The 20191-nt window shown below is 42.4% G+C and overlaps 1 protein-coding gene across 4 annotated transcripts in view; it reads left to right on the plus strand.

Annotated features, from left to right (window-relative positions):
* The window catches only part of BUB1 (BUB1 mitotic checkpoint serine/threonine kinase), a 93949-nt gene that overhangs the window by 58246 nt on the left and 15512 nt on the right, over nucleotides 1–20191 (plus strand). For 2 of the 4 annotated variants that reach the window (XM_072141219.1, XM_072141223.1), the window contains exons 1-8: nucleotides 5100–5255; nucleotides 9861–9920; nucleotides 10786–10927; nucleotides 11040–11236; nucleotides 12985–13028; nucleotides 13544–13635; nucleotides 16313–16383; nucleotides 18681–18874. In XM_072141219.1, coding sequence (XP_071997320.1) covers nucleotides 5233–5255; nucleotides 9861–9920; nucleotides 10786–10927; nucleotides 11040–11236; nucleotides 12985–13028; nucleotides 13544–13635; nucleotides 16313–16383; nucleotides 18681–18874 — 823 coding nt within the window. In that variant the 5' untranslated portion in view covers nucleotides 5100–5232. Of the gene's footprint in view, nucleotides 1–5099; nucleotides 5256–9860; nucleotides 9921–10785; nucleotides 10928–11039; nucleotides 11237–12984; nucleotides 13029–13543; nucleotides 13636–16312; nucleotides 16384–18680; nucleotides 18875–20191 lie in introns of those variants that run through there. The other 2 variants (XM_072141221.1, XM_072141220.1) reach the window with 1 other exon arrangement.

The following is a 20191-nucleotide window of genomic DNA, read 5'->3' on the forward strand; positions in this document are numbered from 1 at the left end:
AGATAAATAAATCTCAATCTAACACCATCATACTCTGGAGCACTTTATAAATTATGGTGTACATAAACGGACAGAATAAGATTAGAGAGCAATAACATGGTAAGATGATATAATAAGAATGAGGTGGCACTCGGAGCCCTCTCTTTGGGCGACGGGCCGTTTCGCGCAGTCCTGCGCTTCCTCTGTCACACGGCTAGAGGAAGCGCAGGACTGCGCGAAACGGCCCGTCGCCGTGAGTGATGCCTTGTTATACCTCCCTGCCCATGGTTGTTCAATAAAAGAAGATTGACCTGGTGAATGCCGCTTTCTTTTCTCTACCACACTACGGTAGAACAGAAATACTGAAGACACACGCTCTATATTTTTTTTACGTCTCACTCATCGTATGGTGGACAGTACGGCCATATTGGATGTATGGATGGCCATATTGCCCATTGAAATGAATGTGGCCATATGCTACCTGAATGAAAATGTTATGATACGCGTAGCATAAAGCCATTTTCATACGTTGTGTGAAAAGGGCCTAAGGCTGTGCTCTAGGTAACTTCATCAGGAGTTGAAGGTTAAATTAAACTAAGTCTATGAGTGATTTGTGAAAAATAGGAGAAACGCTATTTTTCAACAGATCAGTCGCAGTACCGTGGGCACTGTTTCATTCAAAAGTATTGGATTTAGTGTAGCCACGTACCGTCCGTTCTACAAACGGACAGCACACGCTTATCTGCCCTAATGAAATGCAATTTAAACTACTATTTGAAAAAATGAACTTAATGATCCTAACGGTGTAAATTAATTTACTTCCAAGATGACCCAGTATTAACATGTGATTGAGAGAAAATATTATTTTTACATTGAATGAATACTGTGTAACATTTACATCTCGTTTACATGAACACTATGTTAACGCAAGGTAAACACAATGTAAAAGCAGTTCAAATAAACATGTGAAAGTATTCTAAGGGCAATGTTACACCATGGTAGCACCCTTGAATCCTTCCTCACCTATAGTAACATAAAGCAATTAATTATGCGTACAAAAATAAGGGGGGACTTTTGTACCCCTTAACCTAATCTATTTTTTTGGTGGAAATTCTCTGATGCCTTATGGAGGATTTCACATTTATCTTTTGTATTTAAATCCTTATCTACAATACTATAAGTTGCCCGGAGCATATTTATTTTCCTCAGTTTTAAGGTACTTTCCCATAAACAATTTTCTATGCTTCCTGTCCAAGTTTACATCCAAGAGCACTTAGTAAAGACTCCTCTATGCACATGTCAAGTGTATTTCACAGCCCGCTGATCTGATCCTAAAAGAGAAAATCCCGGAATGAACAACTCTGATCCAAGTTGTAAGTGAAACGTGACCTTTGAAGTCAATGGCCTAGATATATTATTGTGTCTGCATTAAAAAAACGTGTTCTAGGAGCACTTGTATTTATGTGTTTGCGCCAATTTTATGTGGCGCCTAGAGACGCTATGGTAGTGCAAGTTCTGTGGCACATTTATTACTGATATTCAACACAATTCTGTCGCAACAGCATTAAGCAAAGTGTACTAAAAAAATAAAGGAGCAATTGTGTGCACATCCTGAAAACAGACCAGATAAAATGAGACTATTAAATAATGTGGTGCAAAGTGAAAATTACCAAGGCAAACTGCATAAAGGCAAATTGCAACAGTTTTCATATACAGGCGGTCCCCTACTTAAGGACACCTGACTTACAGACGACCCCTAGTTACAGACGGACCCTTCTGCCCACTGTGACCTCTGGTGAAGCTCTCTGAATGCTTTACTTTAGCCCCAACCTGCAATGATCAGCTGTAAGGTGTGTGTGTAATGAACCTTAAGGGCGCCGTCCCACTTCTGCAATTGGGAACGCCAGTGTTTTGCGTTACTGTAATGCAAAACACCGGCGGCTTGTTCCCGTTCGCAGGCGTTTCCATAGATTCAATAATATTACAGTAATCTGCTGGCGTAAAGGTAGCAAGACAAAACTATTCCAAATGAAAGAAAGTGTTGGGAAATATCCCCATCTCTTGATGTGATGTGTGGGTCCAAATCATTGTATAGTACGAGCTGCTCGGTGAATCACTCAGACCTTCACATGTTTGAGAGAATTCCAATTTATTTAGGTAGCAGTCAGTTTTTATAGGTTCTTGGGACAAAGGAACCTACTGAGCATGTCCACATTCCAATAGCCTTCAACAGGAGGTATCAGTGTAAAATGATCTGTGTACGCGGGGGATGGTACTAAGCATAGGGGTCTTTTCTATCAATAGAGCCAAAGAAAAAGACATATAGAGGGAGAACACAATAGAAAATTGATTCTATTCCCTTACAAAAGCAAATATACTTACATTTATCATGCGAGATAGAATAACATGTTTCTGACATATCCAAAACTGGTGTACGACCAACATAAACAAAAAGTAACTACATGAAACAAAACCCATGATAAATCCTGCCCCCATGTGCATGCGGCATGAATCTGACTAACACATTGAAGGTAAAGCTTTGAGAGAATGACAATTCAGTCTAAACATGAAAACACAGCAGCCTCCATGAAGGTATGCTGTGATTTAATGTGATCAGATTCATACATGGAGTAGATTTTTGCAAATGTTGGGACCTTAAATGTCATCAATCTGTCACATGACATGAAATGCTGAATGGTGAGGAGGCATATGGCATGGGGAGGTGTAGATGGGAGGCGATGGCCGAAAAGGACACACTACCTAGGTCAGTGATGGTGAACCTTTTACAGACAGAGTGCCCAAACTACATCCAAAATCTGCTTATTTACCGTGAAGTGCCAGCATGGAATTTTATACAGTACCTTACTGCTACCTGTTCTTCCACATCTTTCAATTGTATCGGCCGCCTGAGGCCACCAATATAGTTGACAGAAGGAAGACAAATTCAAGCTATCATTGTAGCTTCTTTCCAGGGTCTCTCTGTACAGGAAGAAATCCAGCAAGATCCTCCAAAGATAATGCAGTTCTGTCAATACCTTCTTACTTTCCCCGTAGTTCCAAACACCCAATAGGTGTTAGAAAGAAAAACATGTCCCGCAAAAAACAAGCCATCAACCAGCTCTGTAGCCAAAAACGTAACAATGTTATGCCACTTGGAAGACGGCGATGCAAAAATGATAGATTTTTCCCCACATTAGGGTTTTATTTGGCAAATTTAGTAAAACATAAGAAAAAATATTCATGTCTGGTATCCCCGTAATCGCATCAACCCATAGAATAAAGATAACAGGATTATTAGGATATACGGTGAACACGGAAAAAAAAAAAAAGGTAAAAATCCAGTACAGAATTGATGCTTTTCTACTCATCTACTCTTTTCTACTTTTCTACCTCAAAAAAAGTTCCTAAATTTTCAACAATAGGTGATACCAACCCCAAAATGGTAACACTGGAAAATGCATCTCATTGCGCAAAAAAAAATGCCGTCACATGGCCCAAATAACGGAAAAGCGAAAATTTTATAGCCTTCAAAAGGGGGCAACGAGAAAACTAAAATCCTGGCAGCTGCAGGGTGCTCGGCCTCGCTGTGCCTCCATAACACAAGTAATGGCCACATGTGGGGGGTCGCTGCACTCAGGAGAAATTGTAGAACAAATTTTATGGTGGGTTTTCTCTTTTTATCTTTTGGAAATGTGTAAATTTTAGGGCTAAATGAACGTATAACCGACAAAATTTGACCATTCTAAATTTCACCGCCATTTTGATTCAATTACTATGAAGATCTCAAGGGGTTAACAATCTTTGTAAATGCTGTTTCTGATAGTTTGTGGGGTGCAGATTTGAAAATGGGTTGGTTATATAGGGGGTTTTTGATGCTAAATATGTAAAATTTAATTTCAAACAGTATTTATCCCCAAAATAGTCAATTCTGAAAATACGGAAAATCGCTATTCGATTTGTAGGCCGCGTGACGTCAAAATAAATTATCCAAACATTTCAAAAATTATGAAAATGTAAAGTAGACAAATGGGAAATGTTATTCGGCATGTTATTTAGGTGGTAAATCGATCTGCCTGAAAACGCGGTGATTTTGAATTTCGAAAATGGCAAATTTTTCTAAAAATTCATCATTTTTTTCTTTTTTTTGTAAATAAACGCAAAACTTATCAGCCAAAATTTACCACTAAAATGAAGTACAACATGTGGGGAAAAAACAATCTCAGAATCGCTTTGATAAGTAACAGTGGTCAAAAGTTATAACCATATAAAGAGACGCAGGTCAGAATCCAAAAAAATGGGACTGAGCCTTAGGCCGGCGCCACACCGAAACACCGGCAGCTCGTTCCCGATCGCAGGCGTTTCCATAGAAACGCCGATGCGATCGGGCCGAGGCCCGCCCCCGGTGGGTGCGACTTTGTCTGCGTTTGCGTTTGCAAGCGCAGACAAAAGCGCCACGTGTGGCGCCGGCCTTAAGCTGTAAAATGGCTGCGTCCTTAAGGGGTTAATGCATAATATTGGACAAAAATCTTTTTATTGAGAAAAAAACTCCATAATGTGAACTTTTCTCATCGTTAACACTAAGCTTGTAGGTAAAAAGCCTCCAGCACCACTTGAGTTCAGGGGTCACCTCTAATTGTCAACGTTTCAGTTTTTGTGACCACTGGGGCCAAAGATTGTCTTCATAAAGCATTAGTCACACATCTAATGACATTTATTATTGCCTGTAGCGAGAAAGGTTGTGGCTATAGAGTTTATGGCATTAAGATTTATCTTTTTATTTGGCCCACAACAAGGGTTACACTCCACAACCTCAGTCACTCGTGCATTGGATGTTACATGGTGTTGGATACAACGCTGACAGTGATTGCTTATTTGCCCTTTTCCTAGACACAAAGAGTTGCGCGTTTCTAAAAGATAAGGTTGATAATCTGAAAGGCAGGATGTTTTCCTCTCTGAGCCTTCTCTGTAGTGAAAAAGGTCGATGAACGCTAGTGACTTCAGTCTAGAAACTACTACAGCTTATAGCCATGCCCTTAACAAAAATGGTAGCGCTGAAATGGCGTTAGCTGACGCGCTGACCTCGCGATAACTCCTCTACTTTGAATTTCATTGGCTAGAGGCGTTCACCAATGGTGGCGTCGTGTTTTGAACTCGCGCTTGCGCGGATAGTTTGAATTTGTTTTACAAGAGAACAAGGGGAGGAAGTGTTATGGTGAGCGGCGGCGAGCGATAGCGCAAAGAAACGGAGCGGCCATGGATATACAGAGCTGTGTACAGTAAGTGCTAGCAATATGTGACCCGAAATAGCAGCTGCGATGTGATAGGGCGAGCTAGGAGCATGGAGCGCTGAGCATTGCAGTGCCGCACATGTTCTTCTATGCCTGCAGATAGAATAACTGTAATATATCCATCCCCCATATGTGGTATAATTGTAGTGCGCTTTCTGGTATATTTGCATAATGTAAGGTGCTGCTGGTACATGTAGTTCTGCAAGTAGCCTGCTCTGATATATATATGGTTTGCACACACTCTCTTGTGATGGTTAATGAAATTCTGCACTCGCGCTGTTTACGTTCTAATAGGGGTAGTTCTGCACTCTTTCCCCCTCGCTGTTTACGTTCTAATAGGGGTAGTTCTGCACTCTTCCCCCTCGCTGTTTACGTTCTGATAGGGGTAGTTCTGCACTCTTCCCCCTCGCTGTTTACGTTCTGATAGGTGTAGTTCAGCACTCTTCCCCCTCGCTGTTTACGTTCCGATAGGGGTAGTTCTGCACTCTTCCCCCTCGCTGTTTACGTTCCGATAGGTGTAGTTCTGCACTCTTCCCCCTCGCTGTTTACGTTCTAATAGGGGTAGTTCTGCACTCTTCCCCCTCGCTGTTTACGTTCCGATAGGTGTAGTTCTGCACTCTTCCCCCTCGCTGTTTACGTTCTAATAGGGGTAGTTCTGCACTCTTCCCCCTCGCTGTTTACGTTCTAATAGGGGTAGTTCTGCACTCTTCCCCCTCGCTGTTTACGTTCTAATAGGGGTAGTTCTGCACTCTTCCCCCTCGCTGTTTACGTTCTAATAGGGGTAGTTCTGCACTCTTCCCCCTCACTGTTTATGTGCTGGCAGGTGTAGTTCTGCACTCTTCCCCCTCGCTGTTTACGTTCTAATAGGGGTAGTTCTGCACTCTTCCCCCTCGCTGTTTACGTTCTAATAGGGGTAGTTCTGCACTCTTCCCCCTCACTGTTTATGTGCTGGCAGGTGTAGTTCTGCACTCTTCCCCCTCGCTGTTTATGTGCTGGCAGGTGTAGTTCTGCACTCTTCCCCCTCGCTGTTTACGTTCTGATAGGGGTAGTTCTACACTCTTTCCCCCTCGCTGTTTACGTTCTAATAGGGGTAGTTCTGCACTCTTCCCCCTCGCTGTTTATGTGCTGGCAGGTGTAGTTCTGCACTCTTCCCCCTCGCTGTTTACGTTCTAATAGGGGTAGTTCTGCACTCTTCCCCCTCGCTGTTTACGTTCCGATAGGTGTAGTTCTGCACTCTTCCCCCTCGCTGTTTACGTTCTAATAGGGGTAGTTCTGCACTCTTCCCCCTCGCTGTTTATGTGCTGGCAGGTGTAGTTCTGCACTCTTCCCCCTCGCTGTTTATGTGCTGGCAGGTGTAGTTCTGCACTCTTCCCCCTCGCTGTTTACGTTCTGATAGGGGTAGTTCTACACTCTTTCCCCCTCGCTGTTTACGTTCTGATAGGTGTAGTTCTGCACTCTTCCCCCTCGCTGTTTACGTTCTAATAGGGGTAGTTCTGCACTCTTCCCCCTCGCTGTTTACGTTCCGATAGGTGTAGTTCTGCACTCTTCCCCCTCGCTGTTTACGTTCTAATAGGGGTAGTTCTGCACTCTTCCCCCTCGCTGTTTATGTGCTGGCAGGTGTAGTTCTGCACTCTTCCCCCTCGCTGTTTACGTTCTAATAGGGGTAGTTCTGCACTCTTCCCCCTCGCTGTTTACGTTCCGATAGGTGTAGTTCTGCACTCTTCCCCCTCGCTGTTTACGTTCTAATAGGGGTAGTTCTGCACTCTTCCCCCTCGCTGTTTATGTGCTGGCAGGTGTAGTTCTGCACTCTTCCCCCTCGCTGTTTATGTGCTGGCAGGTGTAGTTCTGCACTCTTCCCCCTCGCTGTTTACGTTCTGATAGGGGTAGTTCTACACTCTTTCCCCCTCGCTGTTTACGTTCTAATAGGGGTAGTTCTGCACTCTTCCCCCTCGCTGTTTATGTGCTGGCAGGTGTAGTTCTGCACTCTTCCCCCTCGCTGTTTACGTTCTAATAGGGGTAGTTCTGCACTCTTCCCCCTCGCTGTTTACGTTCCGATAGGTGTAGTTCTGCACTCTTCCCCCTCGCTGTTTACGTTCTAATAGGGGTAGTTCTGCACTCTTCCCCCTCGCTGTTTATGTGCTGGCAGGTGTAGTTCTGCACTCTTCCCCCTCGCTGTTTATGTGCTGGCAGGTGTAGTTCTGCACTCTTCCCCCTCGCTGTTTACGTTCTGATAGGGGTAGTTCTACACTCTTTCCCCCTCGCTGTTTACGTTCTGATAGGTGTAGTTCTGCACTCTTTCCCCCTCGCTGTTTACGTTCTAATAGGGGTAGTTCTGCACTCTTCCCCCTCGCTGTTTATGTGCTGGCAGGTGTAGTTCTGCACTCTTCCCCCTCGTTGTTTACGTTCTGATAGGGGTAGTTCTGCACCCTTTCCCCCTCGCTGTTTACGTTCTGATAGGTGTAGTTCTGCACTCTTCCCCCTCGTTGTTTATGTTCTGATAGGGGTAGTTCTGCACCCTTTCCCCCTCGCTGTTTACGTTCTGATAGGGGTAGTTCTGCACTCTTCCCCCTCGCTGTTTATGTGCTGGCAGGTGTAGTTCTGCACTCTTCCCCCTCGTTGTTTACGTTCTGATAGGTGTAGTTCTGCACTCTTCCCCCTCGCTGTTTACGTTCTGATAGGTGTAGTTCTGCACTCTTCCCCCTCGCTGTTTACGTTCTGATAGGTGTAGTTCTGCACTCTTTCCTCCTCGCTGTTTATGTGCTGGCAGGTGTAGTTCTGCACTCTTTCCCCCTCGCTGTTTACGTTCTGATAGGTGTAGTTCTGCACTCGCGCTGTTTACGTTCTGATAGGGGTAGTTCTGCCCTCTTCCCCCTCGCTGTTTACGTTCTGATAGGTGTAGTTCTGCACTCTTCCCCCTCGCTGTTTATGTGCTGGCAGGTGTAGTTCTGCACTCTTCCCCCTCGTTGTTTACGTTCTGATAGGTGTAGTTCTGCACTCTTCCCCCTCGCTGTTTACGTTCTGATAGGTGTAGTTCTGCACTCTTCCTCCTCGCTGTTTATGTGCTGGCAGGTGTATTTCTGCTAACATTGCTAGTGACAAGTTCTATTCCTGAATTAAGGATTTAGGCCATGTATTCACTAAATGTATTGGTCTAAGGGACATATTGTCATATTTTTCATTATTTATTTTAAATCAGATATTTCTATCTTCTTTTCAGTATTACACAAAAACATACAAAACATACTACTCATGTTTAAAGGGAACCTGTCACCAGGGGCCTCATTTTCACTAAAGACATTGCAGTATACCACCTCCCCCAGGGAGCCAGATTCATTACAATATAATTGTGGATTTTAGCGTAATGCTCAGAGAAGGCACAAAGGCATCTTTGCAATGCAGGTGTACCACCCCAATAGCAACCAAATACTGCATTTGGAGCAGACAATAAGATCCCAGAATAGACTACAATAAGAATTTAGAGACCCCCATAGCATACTACTAATACTGGTGAACCATAGCAGACTACTAACACTACATACCTCCAGAGCAGACAAATGCTGGAGACCCCAGAGCAGATAAAAAAAAAAACCTCCTCTTCTTTGTGCCGCTCTGCTCTGTGTCCTGCAATGGTTGTATAAGCCAGCATCCATGACCCAGGGCAGAGCTGGGACGGGAGCAGAGCAGTACCAATGCAAAGTACTTGCCTCTTCTGGGGCCGTTCAGCTATGTGTCCTTATTCAGACTTATCCAACCAGTATCAGGCGTCAGGACAGAGAACTGAGTGGGGTGGTTCACACTTCTCAGCTGTACACACTGCTAGCCGGTCTCCTGCACCTATGAACACTTCCATCCGTTATGGAAGCGCTCATTCAACTCTGCAGTCTACTCAATGTTCTGTGCTAGTACATGTGGTGCCGCAGTACCGCCACATGTATGTCTTGTGGCGGTACATGTAGTTTTGTAGTCTGTAACATGCTGGTACTTGTGGTTCTTCTGTTTTTATAGTACATGTTGTTCTGCAGTTCCCCCTTGTGTCCTTGCTGGTCTACGTAGTCCTGTAGTTTAATTTGTGCAGTTATATGTAGGTTTTCAGCCTCCCTGTAGTGCTTTTATATGGAGTTCTGGAGTTTGCCCTGTGACCTTCTTTATGGTTCATATTGTTGAACTCAAAGGGGTTATCCGATTTTAAGAAATAATTTAGGACCGGGCTGGAGCGGGCTATTTAAAAATAATAAAAGTGCACTCACCTCCTCCGGCACTGCTGATGTCCGACGTCGCGGTCAGTCTGATCTGTGCACCGGTTTGTTTACAGGGACTCACAGGGAGCTTCCAGGCAGTCGGAAACTCCCATCCGACACCATCACCCAGCGCCCTACAATGCTGAGAGATGGGGACGGATGGGCTTGGCCGGCCACCTCGCCAGCCGGAAGCTCCCTGTGCACGGCTTTTGTGCCCCTGTAAACAAACAGGGAGATGGATCAAATGGACTACGGCACGCGACAGCAGCAGCGCCAGAGGAGGTAAGTGTACACGTTTATTATTTCACATGTTATTTCCTTGAATTTATCTGTAGTTCTCTCTTTTCTCTTGCAGAATGTTTGAAGCTCACATTCAGGGATACACTGGACATGACCCACTGGAGCTATGGGACAGGTCAGTCAATTTATTGAGAGCCATTTAAATTGGTGAAAGTAAAGGCTTTATCTAAGTTTACATTGGCATTTCTCATTCTGGTACAACTTGTGCAGGCATGACTTTTATTGTCTGGCCAAATGAAGGACAACTAAAAGGAAACTCCTCAAAGGCCGTCTTAGTGAATGGGTTTTTTTGGCACATCTGAAGCACTTTTGCCTGTTGGTGGTCTTTTCAGATCTTATGACATCTGAGGATGAATGATCAAAGTGGCTCTTGTGAAGATTGCTTCTGGCTGAGCATGTCAGTGGGCACAAGTACAGTTACTTGTTTTACATTACTAATGCCACTGATTGGTTGTAGCCTTGACAACCGCCCCAGCACACCCCCACCCCTCAGAGCAGCGTGGGGTTGAGGCTGGCCCCAGAACACCTTTTTTGGGGTGTTTTTATAATAACATTTTTTTTACTGGAGCACATTTAGCAAGGAACAGATTATATATGTGTTCCCTACTTTTCTTATATATAGATCACACTGTTCTAATGGTAACAGCCCATTGGATCACTGTTATCAGTGATCTGTATACAAAGACCTGCTGAGAGGATGGACATCATATACACCCAGCAAGCCTCACTGTATACAGAGGCAGTTGTGAAATCAGCACCCTGTCACAGTAAAGGAACGGGCTGTCCCATTGTGTCTAAACAAGAAAATTACTAAGCTTGCTGTTTTTTTGAGGGCGTTATCGTGACCTCTGTCTCATGTTTCTATACACAGAAAAATCCAAAAAGATATTGCTTGTGGAAGAGGGGAGGGGGCCTGGTCCATAAAGGGTTACTACAACTTACCCGGTGGATGGCACTGTTATGTGTTCTTCTTTTTCTAGATATATACTTTGGGCTGAGGAGACTCTCCCTCCACAGGAAAGAAGGAACCTCTTGTGTTTATTGGAACGTCTAGTTCGCAGCTTCATAGGAGACAAGAGATACTGCAATGATGAGCGATACCTCAAATACTGCCTGCGATTTGTAAGTTACACCTCCACATTGTGGCTGTTGGCTTAAGCTAATTTTTTAAAATAAAATTGTTTTTAGGTGACAAATTTAAGTTTTTCCACTTTTTTTTAATTTTTTTATTTAGGCAGAAACAATTGATGAGCCTACACAGTTCTTTGAGTTCCTCTATAGCCGAGATATAGGAAACAGGTCCGCTGTTCTGCACATCATCTGGGCTCAGCAGCTGGAAGCTAAGGGAGATATCAACAATGCAAGTGCCCTGTACAATAAAGCTTATGAAAACAATGCAGAACCCAAGGACCTCTTAGATCACCACTTCAGGTGAGGTCATGGCACTTTGCTGCTTATAAGAGGAGGCAAGACTAGATTAGTAATCCGAAGGGGTGAAAAAAAAAGTGTATGGTTAGTTTTTCATGCTCTCCTTAAAGGGAATCCATCACCACAAAGCACCTACCCAAATTAACCTTTATGTCATGTAGTGCCCCACAGGGGTTGTGGAGCTGGAGCCCTGAGACATTCTGCTAACATCACACACAGCGTTTCAAACTCCGGTATATTGTGTAGCAGCTTGACAATAAAAACAAAGGTATGGATAGCATATGTGGGCATAACTTTACAAAACACCTACAGATACTAACTGAAATGTTATGTGGTGATAGGTTCCAATTAAATTAAGTGAGTGTAATGAAATGGCTAGACGCAAAAGTGGACTGTGCCTATTAATCATAGCTTGGCTAATATAGAAAAGGTCATTAATATCAGATTCAGACACTTGGGACCAACTGGTTCTGATTTTCTTGGCAGTCTCCTTTGAAGTTAATATAAACTGATCAGCGGAGGTCCCAAGTATCAGGTCCCAATCTGATATTCATTTAAAAAAAACGCTGAAGCTCACCCAGTGTGCATGCTGGTGGATGCACGTCCCGTATCCCACACGGCTGTATGGCAGAAAAAAGATTAAATCTGGGGTGGATGTCCAGGGATAAATTTATCTTTATTCAGGATGCATAATCCAATCCATAAATACCGCTTTAATCATAACATAGCATATTACAGGATATAAAGTGTAGCTGTCTCAGGCCAACGCGATTCCAGTGTCATCCCCGGACATACACACTGGATTTCATCTTTTTCTGCCATTCATTTAATGCTACGTACACACGATGACAGTTGAAAATGACTGACCTGGATGTTAAAACAAGGAGGAAAAGGACCCGCTCTATCTTTTGCATCTCGGGCAGCTGTCTCGTTTCCTCTTTGTTTACAGGTAGCCTTACTGTGTATCCTTTAAGGCCCCTTTCACACTTGCGTTGCAGATCATGTCAAAGTTGATCAGAGTGTGATCAGGGTTTGTTCAGTGAAAGACTGACTTTTTTTCATCAATCAGTTTTCAGTCAGAGTTTGTTCAGTGTCTCAGTTTTTCACACACATTTTTTATTTTTTTATGTTTGCAATGCTTCTTTTCACAAGCGGACAATGCAAGTGAAAAAGACTCATGACTTTGGTGTATCTCTTCTATGACAATTAATCAGTGAAAAACACATTGCGCTTGCATCTGTCTTGGAGTGCAATGCATTTTTGAGGCGTCTCCATAAAGTTGTATGGTGTGTTTTTCACGTGTGTGACTTGCAAAAGTAGAGCATGCTGAAATTTTATGGCGCATTTAAAAAACGCTTGTGTGTAAAAAATGCAAGTCTGACAAAACCCTTTGAATACATGTTAAAAACACACGCAGAACATGTGTAAAAGGAACCTAAGGGGTTGTCCAGAAGTTAAACAACATGACTGCTTTCATCTAAAAACAGCGCCTCTCCTGACCATGGGTAGTGCATAGAATTGCAAATAAGCTCCATTCTCTTCTATACTGCAAAACTGCAATACCGACACTAACCATGGTCAGGTGTGGAGCTTTTTTTTTTTTTTTTTTTTTTTGGAAGAAAGCAGTCGTGTTTTTCAACCTCTGGACAAGGTAACTGCATACCAAGAAGTTGGAAGTTCTACAGCTGTGTTTCGTTTGCACAATCTATCGTGTTAATAGTGTTTCTCTTTTGTTCATCCAACATCTCTAGAGAATTTCAGTTGAGGACTTCTCAAAAGAATCAACCAGACCAAGGTAAACAGTGGACAATTATGTTACCAGGGCAAGGCTACCCTGTTCTTGTAATTGGTGGGGGTACGGTACAATGACCGTCTCCTATGTAAAAGTAAGTCCCTATCCTGTGGACACCATGCAAAATTTCTCACCCTCCTTTTAAAGCTGATGTCCCAATAAGGAAAATGCTCTCCTTTCCACAGGAAAAGGACTTATGATGACTGCAAGTTGAACCTTGTGGCCTCACTCCTCTGATCAGGAGAATGGGGGACTGTAGTGACCCAAAATCATCCTGCATTGTTAGTTGCATAATGCCCAATTCAACTTCTGTGGAGCTGCACAAAGCCACGATCCCAACAGCCCCATAAAAGTGAATATAGCGCCAGTCATAGCAAGGCCTTCAGAAAAGGTTGATGGGTACTTGGTACTGGTTATCTGTACGTGCAGCCACTTTCAATAAATGATCAAACTTTTATATATGCTAGTTATAGAATCTAATTGGAATGTTTTTTTTTTTTGTTGTTAATTTTATGTAGATAACCTTATCCAGCCTCTTAGGGAGTCTCAGTTTGTAAACCAGATGGCACCGGCATCAGAGGATGACCTCCTATCACGTGGCAAGTGTCAGGTAACTATAATCTAGCAATTTAAAATATTTTTTTGATTGTTTTAGTTATGTTGGCTGTGAAATCCATATTAGATAAACATTTAGTATCAAAATTTCAGAATCTTAGTTTACATTTTTGGGAAGTTTTTTTTTGCCTGAAATGAGGGAAAGTGTCCATATGCTAATCTTTATAACGCCCATAAAAGAAGTCAACTATCCTAAAGTCGCAACCCTTTATTACAGCTTCTCATGTTTTAGTGACCTCCAACCTGGTACTGTACCAATCCCAGATGTTGGCAGCAATATGCAGAAAAAACCCAGGCTTGTTTGGACATGACTCAGCCCATGAGCCCTCTCCATAAAACACCTAAGCGACCACCAACCTACTAATACTGTGGGTTGTGCCATATAGAGTCACAAATAAATAAAATCCTGGGTCATCTATAATAAAGATGCGTAGAATAACTGTGCTATAAAAACCTACCTAAACTAAATTCTTCACTTTGCAAAGTGTACCCACTTTCTCTAAGTAGCACTGTCTGGTACTGTACCCATAAGAGTCTCCACTTTCCTGGCAGTGAGCCCATGTGATGATTGCATTCTCTTCTGGGAGCCCTCATGTGGGCACAGTCTTAAGCTGTGATTTGGGATCAGAGGAACAATGAGCTTGGTAAATACAGGGTCACATCCGGGACAATCTTGCAAAATCCCAGCCCGTCAGAACAGAGGTGAAAAAACTGAATTCTCGACAACTTTGGGACTGTTCGGAGCTTTGCGCCTGGATCATTGGAAATATGTTTTTTCTTTCTTGATGTTCTTGGGCAGCCCCCTTGTGAACTATTTTATATATTGGCCCAATTAATTAATTAATATACTGGGACCTCTCTCCATTAATTATTGAATATGCCTCCCCCTCATTAATTACTAAACTGCCCCTTATAATTAATTATTTCCTATACCCGCTCCATTAATTATTTCCTATGCTGCCCCTCATAATTAATTATTTCCTATGCTGCCCCTCATAATTAATTATTTCCTATTCTCCCCCTCATAACTAACTATTGGCCCCCGGCCACCACAATCTTTTTACTGCCCTTTTTAATAAAAAAAATAAAAACCCTGTACTCACCTAAGTCTTCTATCTTCTTGCCGCGTCCGGGCAGGAAGAGGTGCGCTGACGCGTGATGACGTCATCATGCGGCCGCGCAGCCTAGTTCATGGAGCGATGTGCCGGGGTTGTATTCCGGCCACATCGCTCCAGTAATAGTGCTCGAGCGGCCGCTTCCGGCCGCACCGAGCACTATACAGTGACTGGCAGGAGCTTCCTGTCCGGACGGACGGAGGCTCCTGTCCGACTGTTGCAGGCCGCGAGAGCCCGGCTCGGGCGCGCCAAGTGTCGAGGGGCCGGATCGAAACGGTCCGCGGGGCGTATTTTGGGGAACCCTGTTTTAACATAAAATAGGGATTTATAGGAAAATATACAGGCGGTCCCCTACTTAAGAACACTCGACTTACATACGACCCTTAGTTACAAACGGACCACTGGATATTGGTAATTTATTGTACTTTAGTCCTAGGCTACAATAAACATCTATAACAGTTATCACAGGTGTCTGTAATGAAGCTTTAGTGTTAATATTGATTCTTATGACAACCCAACATTTTTAAAATCCAATTGTCACGGAGACCCAAAAAAGTTCTGTCTGGGATAACAATGATAAAATGTACAGTTCCGACTTACATACAAATTCAACTTAAGAACAAACCTACAGTCCCCATCTTGTATGTAACCCGGGGACTGCCTGTATTTCATATTCTACCTAAGGGTGCTGGTGATTTAAAATGGGTTAAAGCTGGTAATTGTGCCCCTTTTAATGGCTTTAAGTATATTGTGCTCTCTATGTCCCCCCCCCCCCCTTTTTTTTTTCTTTTTGGTTATTTTTATGACTTGAGTAGGGGGTGTTGTGAGAACTTCATATTTTCCTGACTTTGTGGGAGATTTTTATATAGGTAAACAGATGAGGTGTCATGTAAAAGGAGGAATTCTAGAAAGGACATTTCATTCCTGACCTGAGGGGTTTTGATTCCACTCCATTTTCATAGATGGTGAATCAACTTTACAAACACTGGAACATTTACAGGAATTGGGACAAACAAAATAGGAATAGTAGTACTATAATAGCAATTTACAAAGATATGTTTAGTTAGTGTGGATTAGTTTAACTGACAGGTTCCCTTTAAGGAGAGATTTACCATTAAAATCAAGCATGATAAATCTAGGACACTTGCTAAAAGATCCAAGCACCTTGACTGTGATTTTCTTCTATCTCATCTTTGCCTATCGATTGTATGAAGTGACGCATAAATGGTGATACTGTGAGGGTTTGAGTTGTGGCACTGTTTATGAAAGAAAGCAGTCATGTTTGTCAACTTCTGGACATCCTGTGTACCCAACCCAAAAATCTGCACAAACTTTGTAGAGTTAATTACAGAATTGATAAACATTGTAGAGTTGATCGATTTTATTTATTTTGGTTTAACATAGTCTTCTATGGTGTCTTTATATTTTCTTGATGTTTACTTATTTTAGCGCTATTTATTTACAGTACGTACTTATCAGTATAATAAAAGTAACTGATCCATGTATCATTTTTAATTCTCTTTTGCAATAACATGTCAATGTTTTTGTATCTTTCAGAACTTTGCAGGAATTCACAATTCAGTTGTAAAAGAATCTGAAGTGCCCGTCTGTAGAGATGAGTCCAATGTGTAAGTGTTCAATCTAATGTTGACATTCCTCAACAAAAACTACTTGTCAAGTATTCCCGACTCCCAGCCTGCAAACTGCATCAAGTCATGGGGGTGTTTGATTCCCTGTGTCTTCATCATTATCATCCATCATCCTACAACTCTCCCTCCTGCTTAAATGAGATGACGGTTTTGTCTGCATGAAGGAGGGAGAACTTTGAGAGCAGTGAGGGGTTAATGATGGTAACACTTGGACTTGGAATGTTAATTATTAAAGCAGATTGAGAATTGGTATTAAAATGGCTGTGGTAAACTGTCATTAGGTGAAATCTGTGTCGACAGGTTCCCTTTAATCTTGTTTAAAAAGGTTAGAGTTGTTGTGCAAGTCATTCACCTGTGTGCCCATCACATGATCAGGGACAGATTTCTATTCACTGGAAGTAAGCAATAAAGCTTCATATAGAATGACAGTAAACCAAGGTCTTAAAAGAAACCATGAGGAATTGATACAAAAAGTATATTGAAAAACTACATTCCTTACACAAACCATATCCTTTATTTGCTGTAAGTGGGCCACTTCTTTAACTGTTACCCATCCTGGAGCAGAATTCATGCTTTGCAATGCAAAGATTGAACTCTTTCCCCCTTCTGCAGCAAAATCAAAGCATAAAATCGCATCAGGATCAGGTGCTAGTTTCTGAAGCTTGTGGAATTGCCACTCGGTAAACTCCACAGACATTTCTGCCAAAAATCCATCCAGAGGGCTTATTTGTGGTCACGTGTTTGTGTATATACTATGTACAGTACACATAGTAATTTCTAATTTTATAGAATGGAATTATGTGTTAGTTTAAAGTGCAGTTTAGATACCAAGTGACCTAACTACATTCAGAACCCAGCTATTTATCATAAGGTGGGAATTTAAGCAATAACTTATTTTTAATTGCTCTGCCGCAGCTTTAATCCGTGTGAGTGCATTGAGGGCACACATCTATCCAGGGGTTCTGTTCAGGGTTCCAGTTGACGTAAAGAATCGAAGGGGCCTGTAGTAGGCGCTCAAATGATAACCATCCCTGCCCAAGACTTCTCACTTCTGGAGTCTCACTCAATAAGAATGTTTAACTTTAAATTAATACTGAGTGCAGAATGTCCTGGGCTTCCTGAGACGGCAGGAGGATAGTAAACTTTGTGCTGGAGCAATGGGCTGGGCACCCACAGAGAGGGCACTGAGTGCTTCCCATTGGCACCAGTGCCATAGGTTTGCCACCAATGATATAGTGTGTTAGTATAAAATAAGAATATACATCACGGTTTTCATAAAAACAACTGTTACTTGTAGTTCTAGTTAGATTGTGCATATTAGTGGGTATAATATGCACAAACTTTTAAGTTACGGTAGTTTACCCCTTTGGGGTTTGGGAAAAATGAACTGACGACACTTGGATATCAACCTAGTGCTTTCAGATTTTCATGCACATGTTGCAAGGAGATCAGATGTGATAGTCTCTGCCAGTTTTCCATTCATGTCCCAGCCCGCCCTCCACCCGGGCCATTCCCCAACCCAACAAGCCCTTTGTGGCATGCTGGGCAGAGAACTCCAAAACGGTGGGGAGAGGGAGATTCATATGGTTTCTCCACAAGAAAACTGACAGAGAAGCCATAATGAATCTTCCCCAATATGTAAGACGCACAGATCGGGCATAGCTGAAAATAGATGAAGCATGGGAACTTTTCGCAAGAAATTTTTTTTCCAAGCTCTGGCAGCCAAATATGTGTTTGAGAAACTTTTTATTTTATATTTTTTCCCCTCAAAATTTAATTCAATTCAACAAAACCCCCCAAAAGTCAAAAAGACCAAATTTCTTAAATTGAATACCTTTGGTGGGGTCAACATTTTAAAAAGTAGTTACTTTGAGGGTATGTCTAACATTGGGGCCCTACAATGTGTGGTTCCAGAAGACAGGCAAAAGGGGGGGGGGGGGGGGCGCTAAAATCCTTGATGTGCTCCTGTCTGTTAACATCCTGTGGTGATTAATTGTACAAATACCATCAATTTACATTATAAAGGTATTGTTTCCAAACCAATTTCCTCCATTTTTACCACTGTAAATGTAGAATGTAACACATTATTAACAATTTTCACCTTTTTCCCTTAATTTAATATTCAATAAATACATTACCACATCTGTCACTAGCATAAAATAATAGTTTAATATACTTTTTTTTTTTTTTTCCCAGGACATATTTTTGTGAGAACACAAATCCAAAAGGCATAATGCGTGTAACAATGTATTCATTTTTTTTTTTTTATTGTTCAGGAACAAATATGTCACTATTTCTAAGTCAGCAGTGGTACCTCAACCTGCTGCATCTTCACATGCAGAAATGAAGCAAATGCCTATGTATTGTAAGGACAAGCTTATGTGTGGGGACACAGAGATATCACTGGAAGAATTTAGAGCAATCGTCTACAAAAAGAAACTGGAGCAGCGGAAAAAGATGCAACTGTGGGGTAATAATCTTACATTCTTAAATATTCTTCATAAGTCATGTTGAAGATGGATAATCTTCTGCAGCCACAAGCAGCAGTCATACCTGTTGCCTAGAATACAGATTGTATGTACTTTCTTGATTAATGTGCATTTCCAGAGAAAACTGAGGTGTAAACAGGCTTAATATGAGCAAGATATCAATTTGGTGCTCTGGAGGCCTGGGAGCCTTAGATCCTATAAGACCCCTTCCACACTAGCGTTTTTCATGTGCGTGTTTTGCGCATGCTTTTGACGCGCAGAACTTGCATTGCACTCTGTACCATTGTTTCCAGTGGGCTTGTCCTTACTTGCGTTTTTCACGCCCCATTCAAGTCTATGGAGACGCATCAAAAACGCATTGCACTCACGAGTATTGCAAGTTTAATGCGAGTGCAATGCGTTTTAAATGGATGGGTTGCAAGGTGTTGTGAAAAAGTCATGAAGTACCAATTTAAGAATCATGTTAAAAGACGTGCAAGAAATACACGAGCCACAAGCGTGTGAACAACGCAAAAACACTAATGATTCCAAGGAAAAAAGGACCAAAACGCAGCAAAACACTTCAGTTTTTCACGCATTGCACCTGATGTGATCTACAACGCTAGTGTGGAAGCGGCCTAACAGGTACCCTTATAATGGGGATAGGAGTTTCAGTTGTGTCAAACGTGTTCTGTTACAGTTGAAGACCTCCTAAAGTGTCCTTCAGGTATTTGCTAATCTACCACTGTGTTAGGCGGAAAGGCTAAACCAGTTCTATTTCTGTTCTCTCCATGTGTGTTGTGATGTAGGATTTCCACTTTTAATAGAAGGGCTAGGGGCTCATTCAAATGGCCGTTATTGTTTGCATGATTTGCAAGCAGTTCACGGCCCCCATAGACTTCTATGGCTTCAGGTCATGGCGTGGTGAGCACACAATGTGCCAACGCACTGTAACCAGGACGGGCAGCCACTCGTCTGCCTATGAAGGGAGGAGGGGTGAAGATAGCTCACTCCTCCCCCTCCTACCTTTGGCCTTGTGCTCATCCAGGATCCGGTCCGGGGGCTAGCAAACGGATGTACCCTTTGTCTGTTTTTTTTTTTTTTTTTTTTTTTTCAGTTTTTTTAATCAAGTAGCACATTTGTGCTTTTACTTCTGTCAATGTTGGCATTGATGAAGATGATAATTTTTTTCATAATGCATTAGTTTTGCCACCAGAAAGCATGCATGGAGATCAGATCTTATCGGGGGCAGATGTTCCTGCGTGTCATCTCTGTCTGTCACATGGAAGATCGATAGCAAGTCTGTTTGCCAGTGTGTG

Source organism: Engystomops pustulosus, chromosome 3 (assembly GCF_040894005.1).
Source record: "Engystomops pustulosus chromosome 3, aEngPut4.maternal, whole genome shotgun sequence".
Lineage (NCBI taxonomy): Eukaryota > Metazoa > Chordata > Amphibia > Anura > Leptodactylidae > Engystomops > Engystomops pustulosus.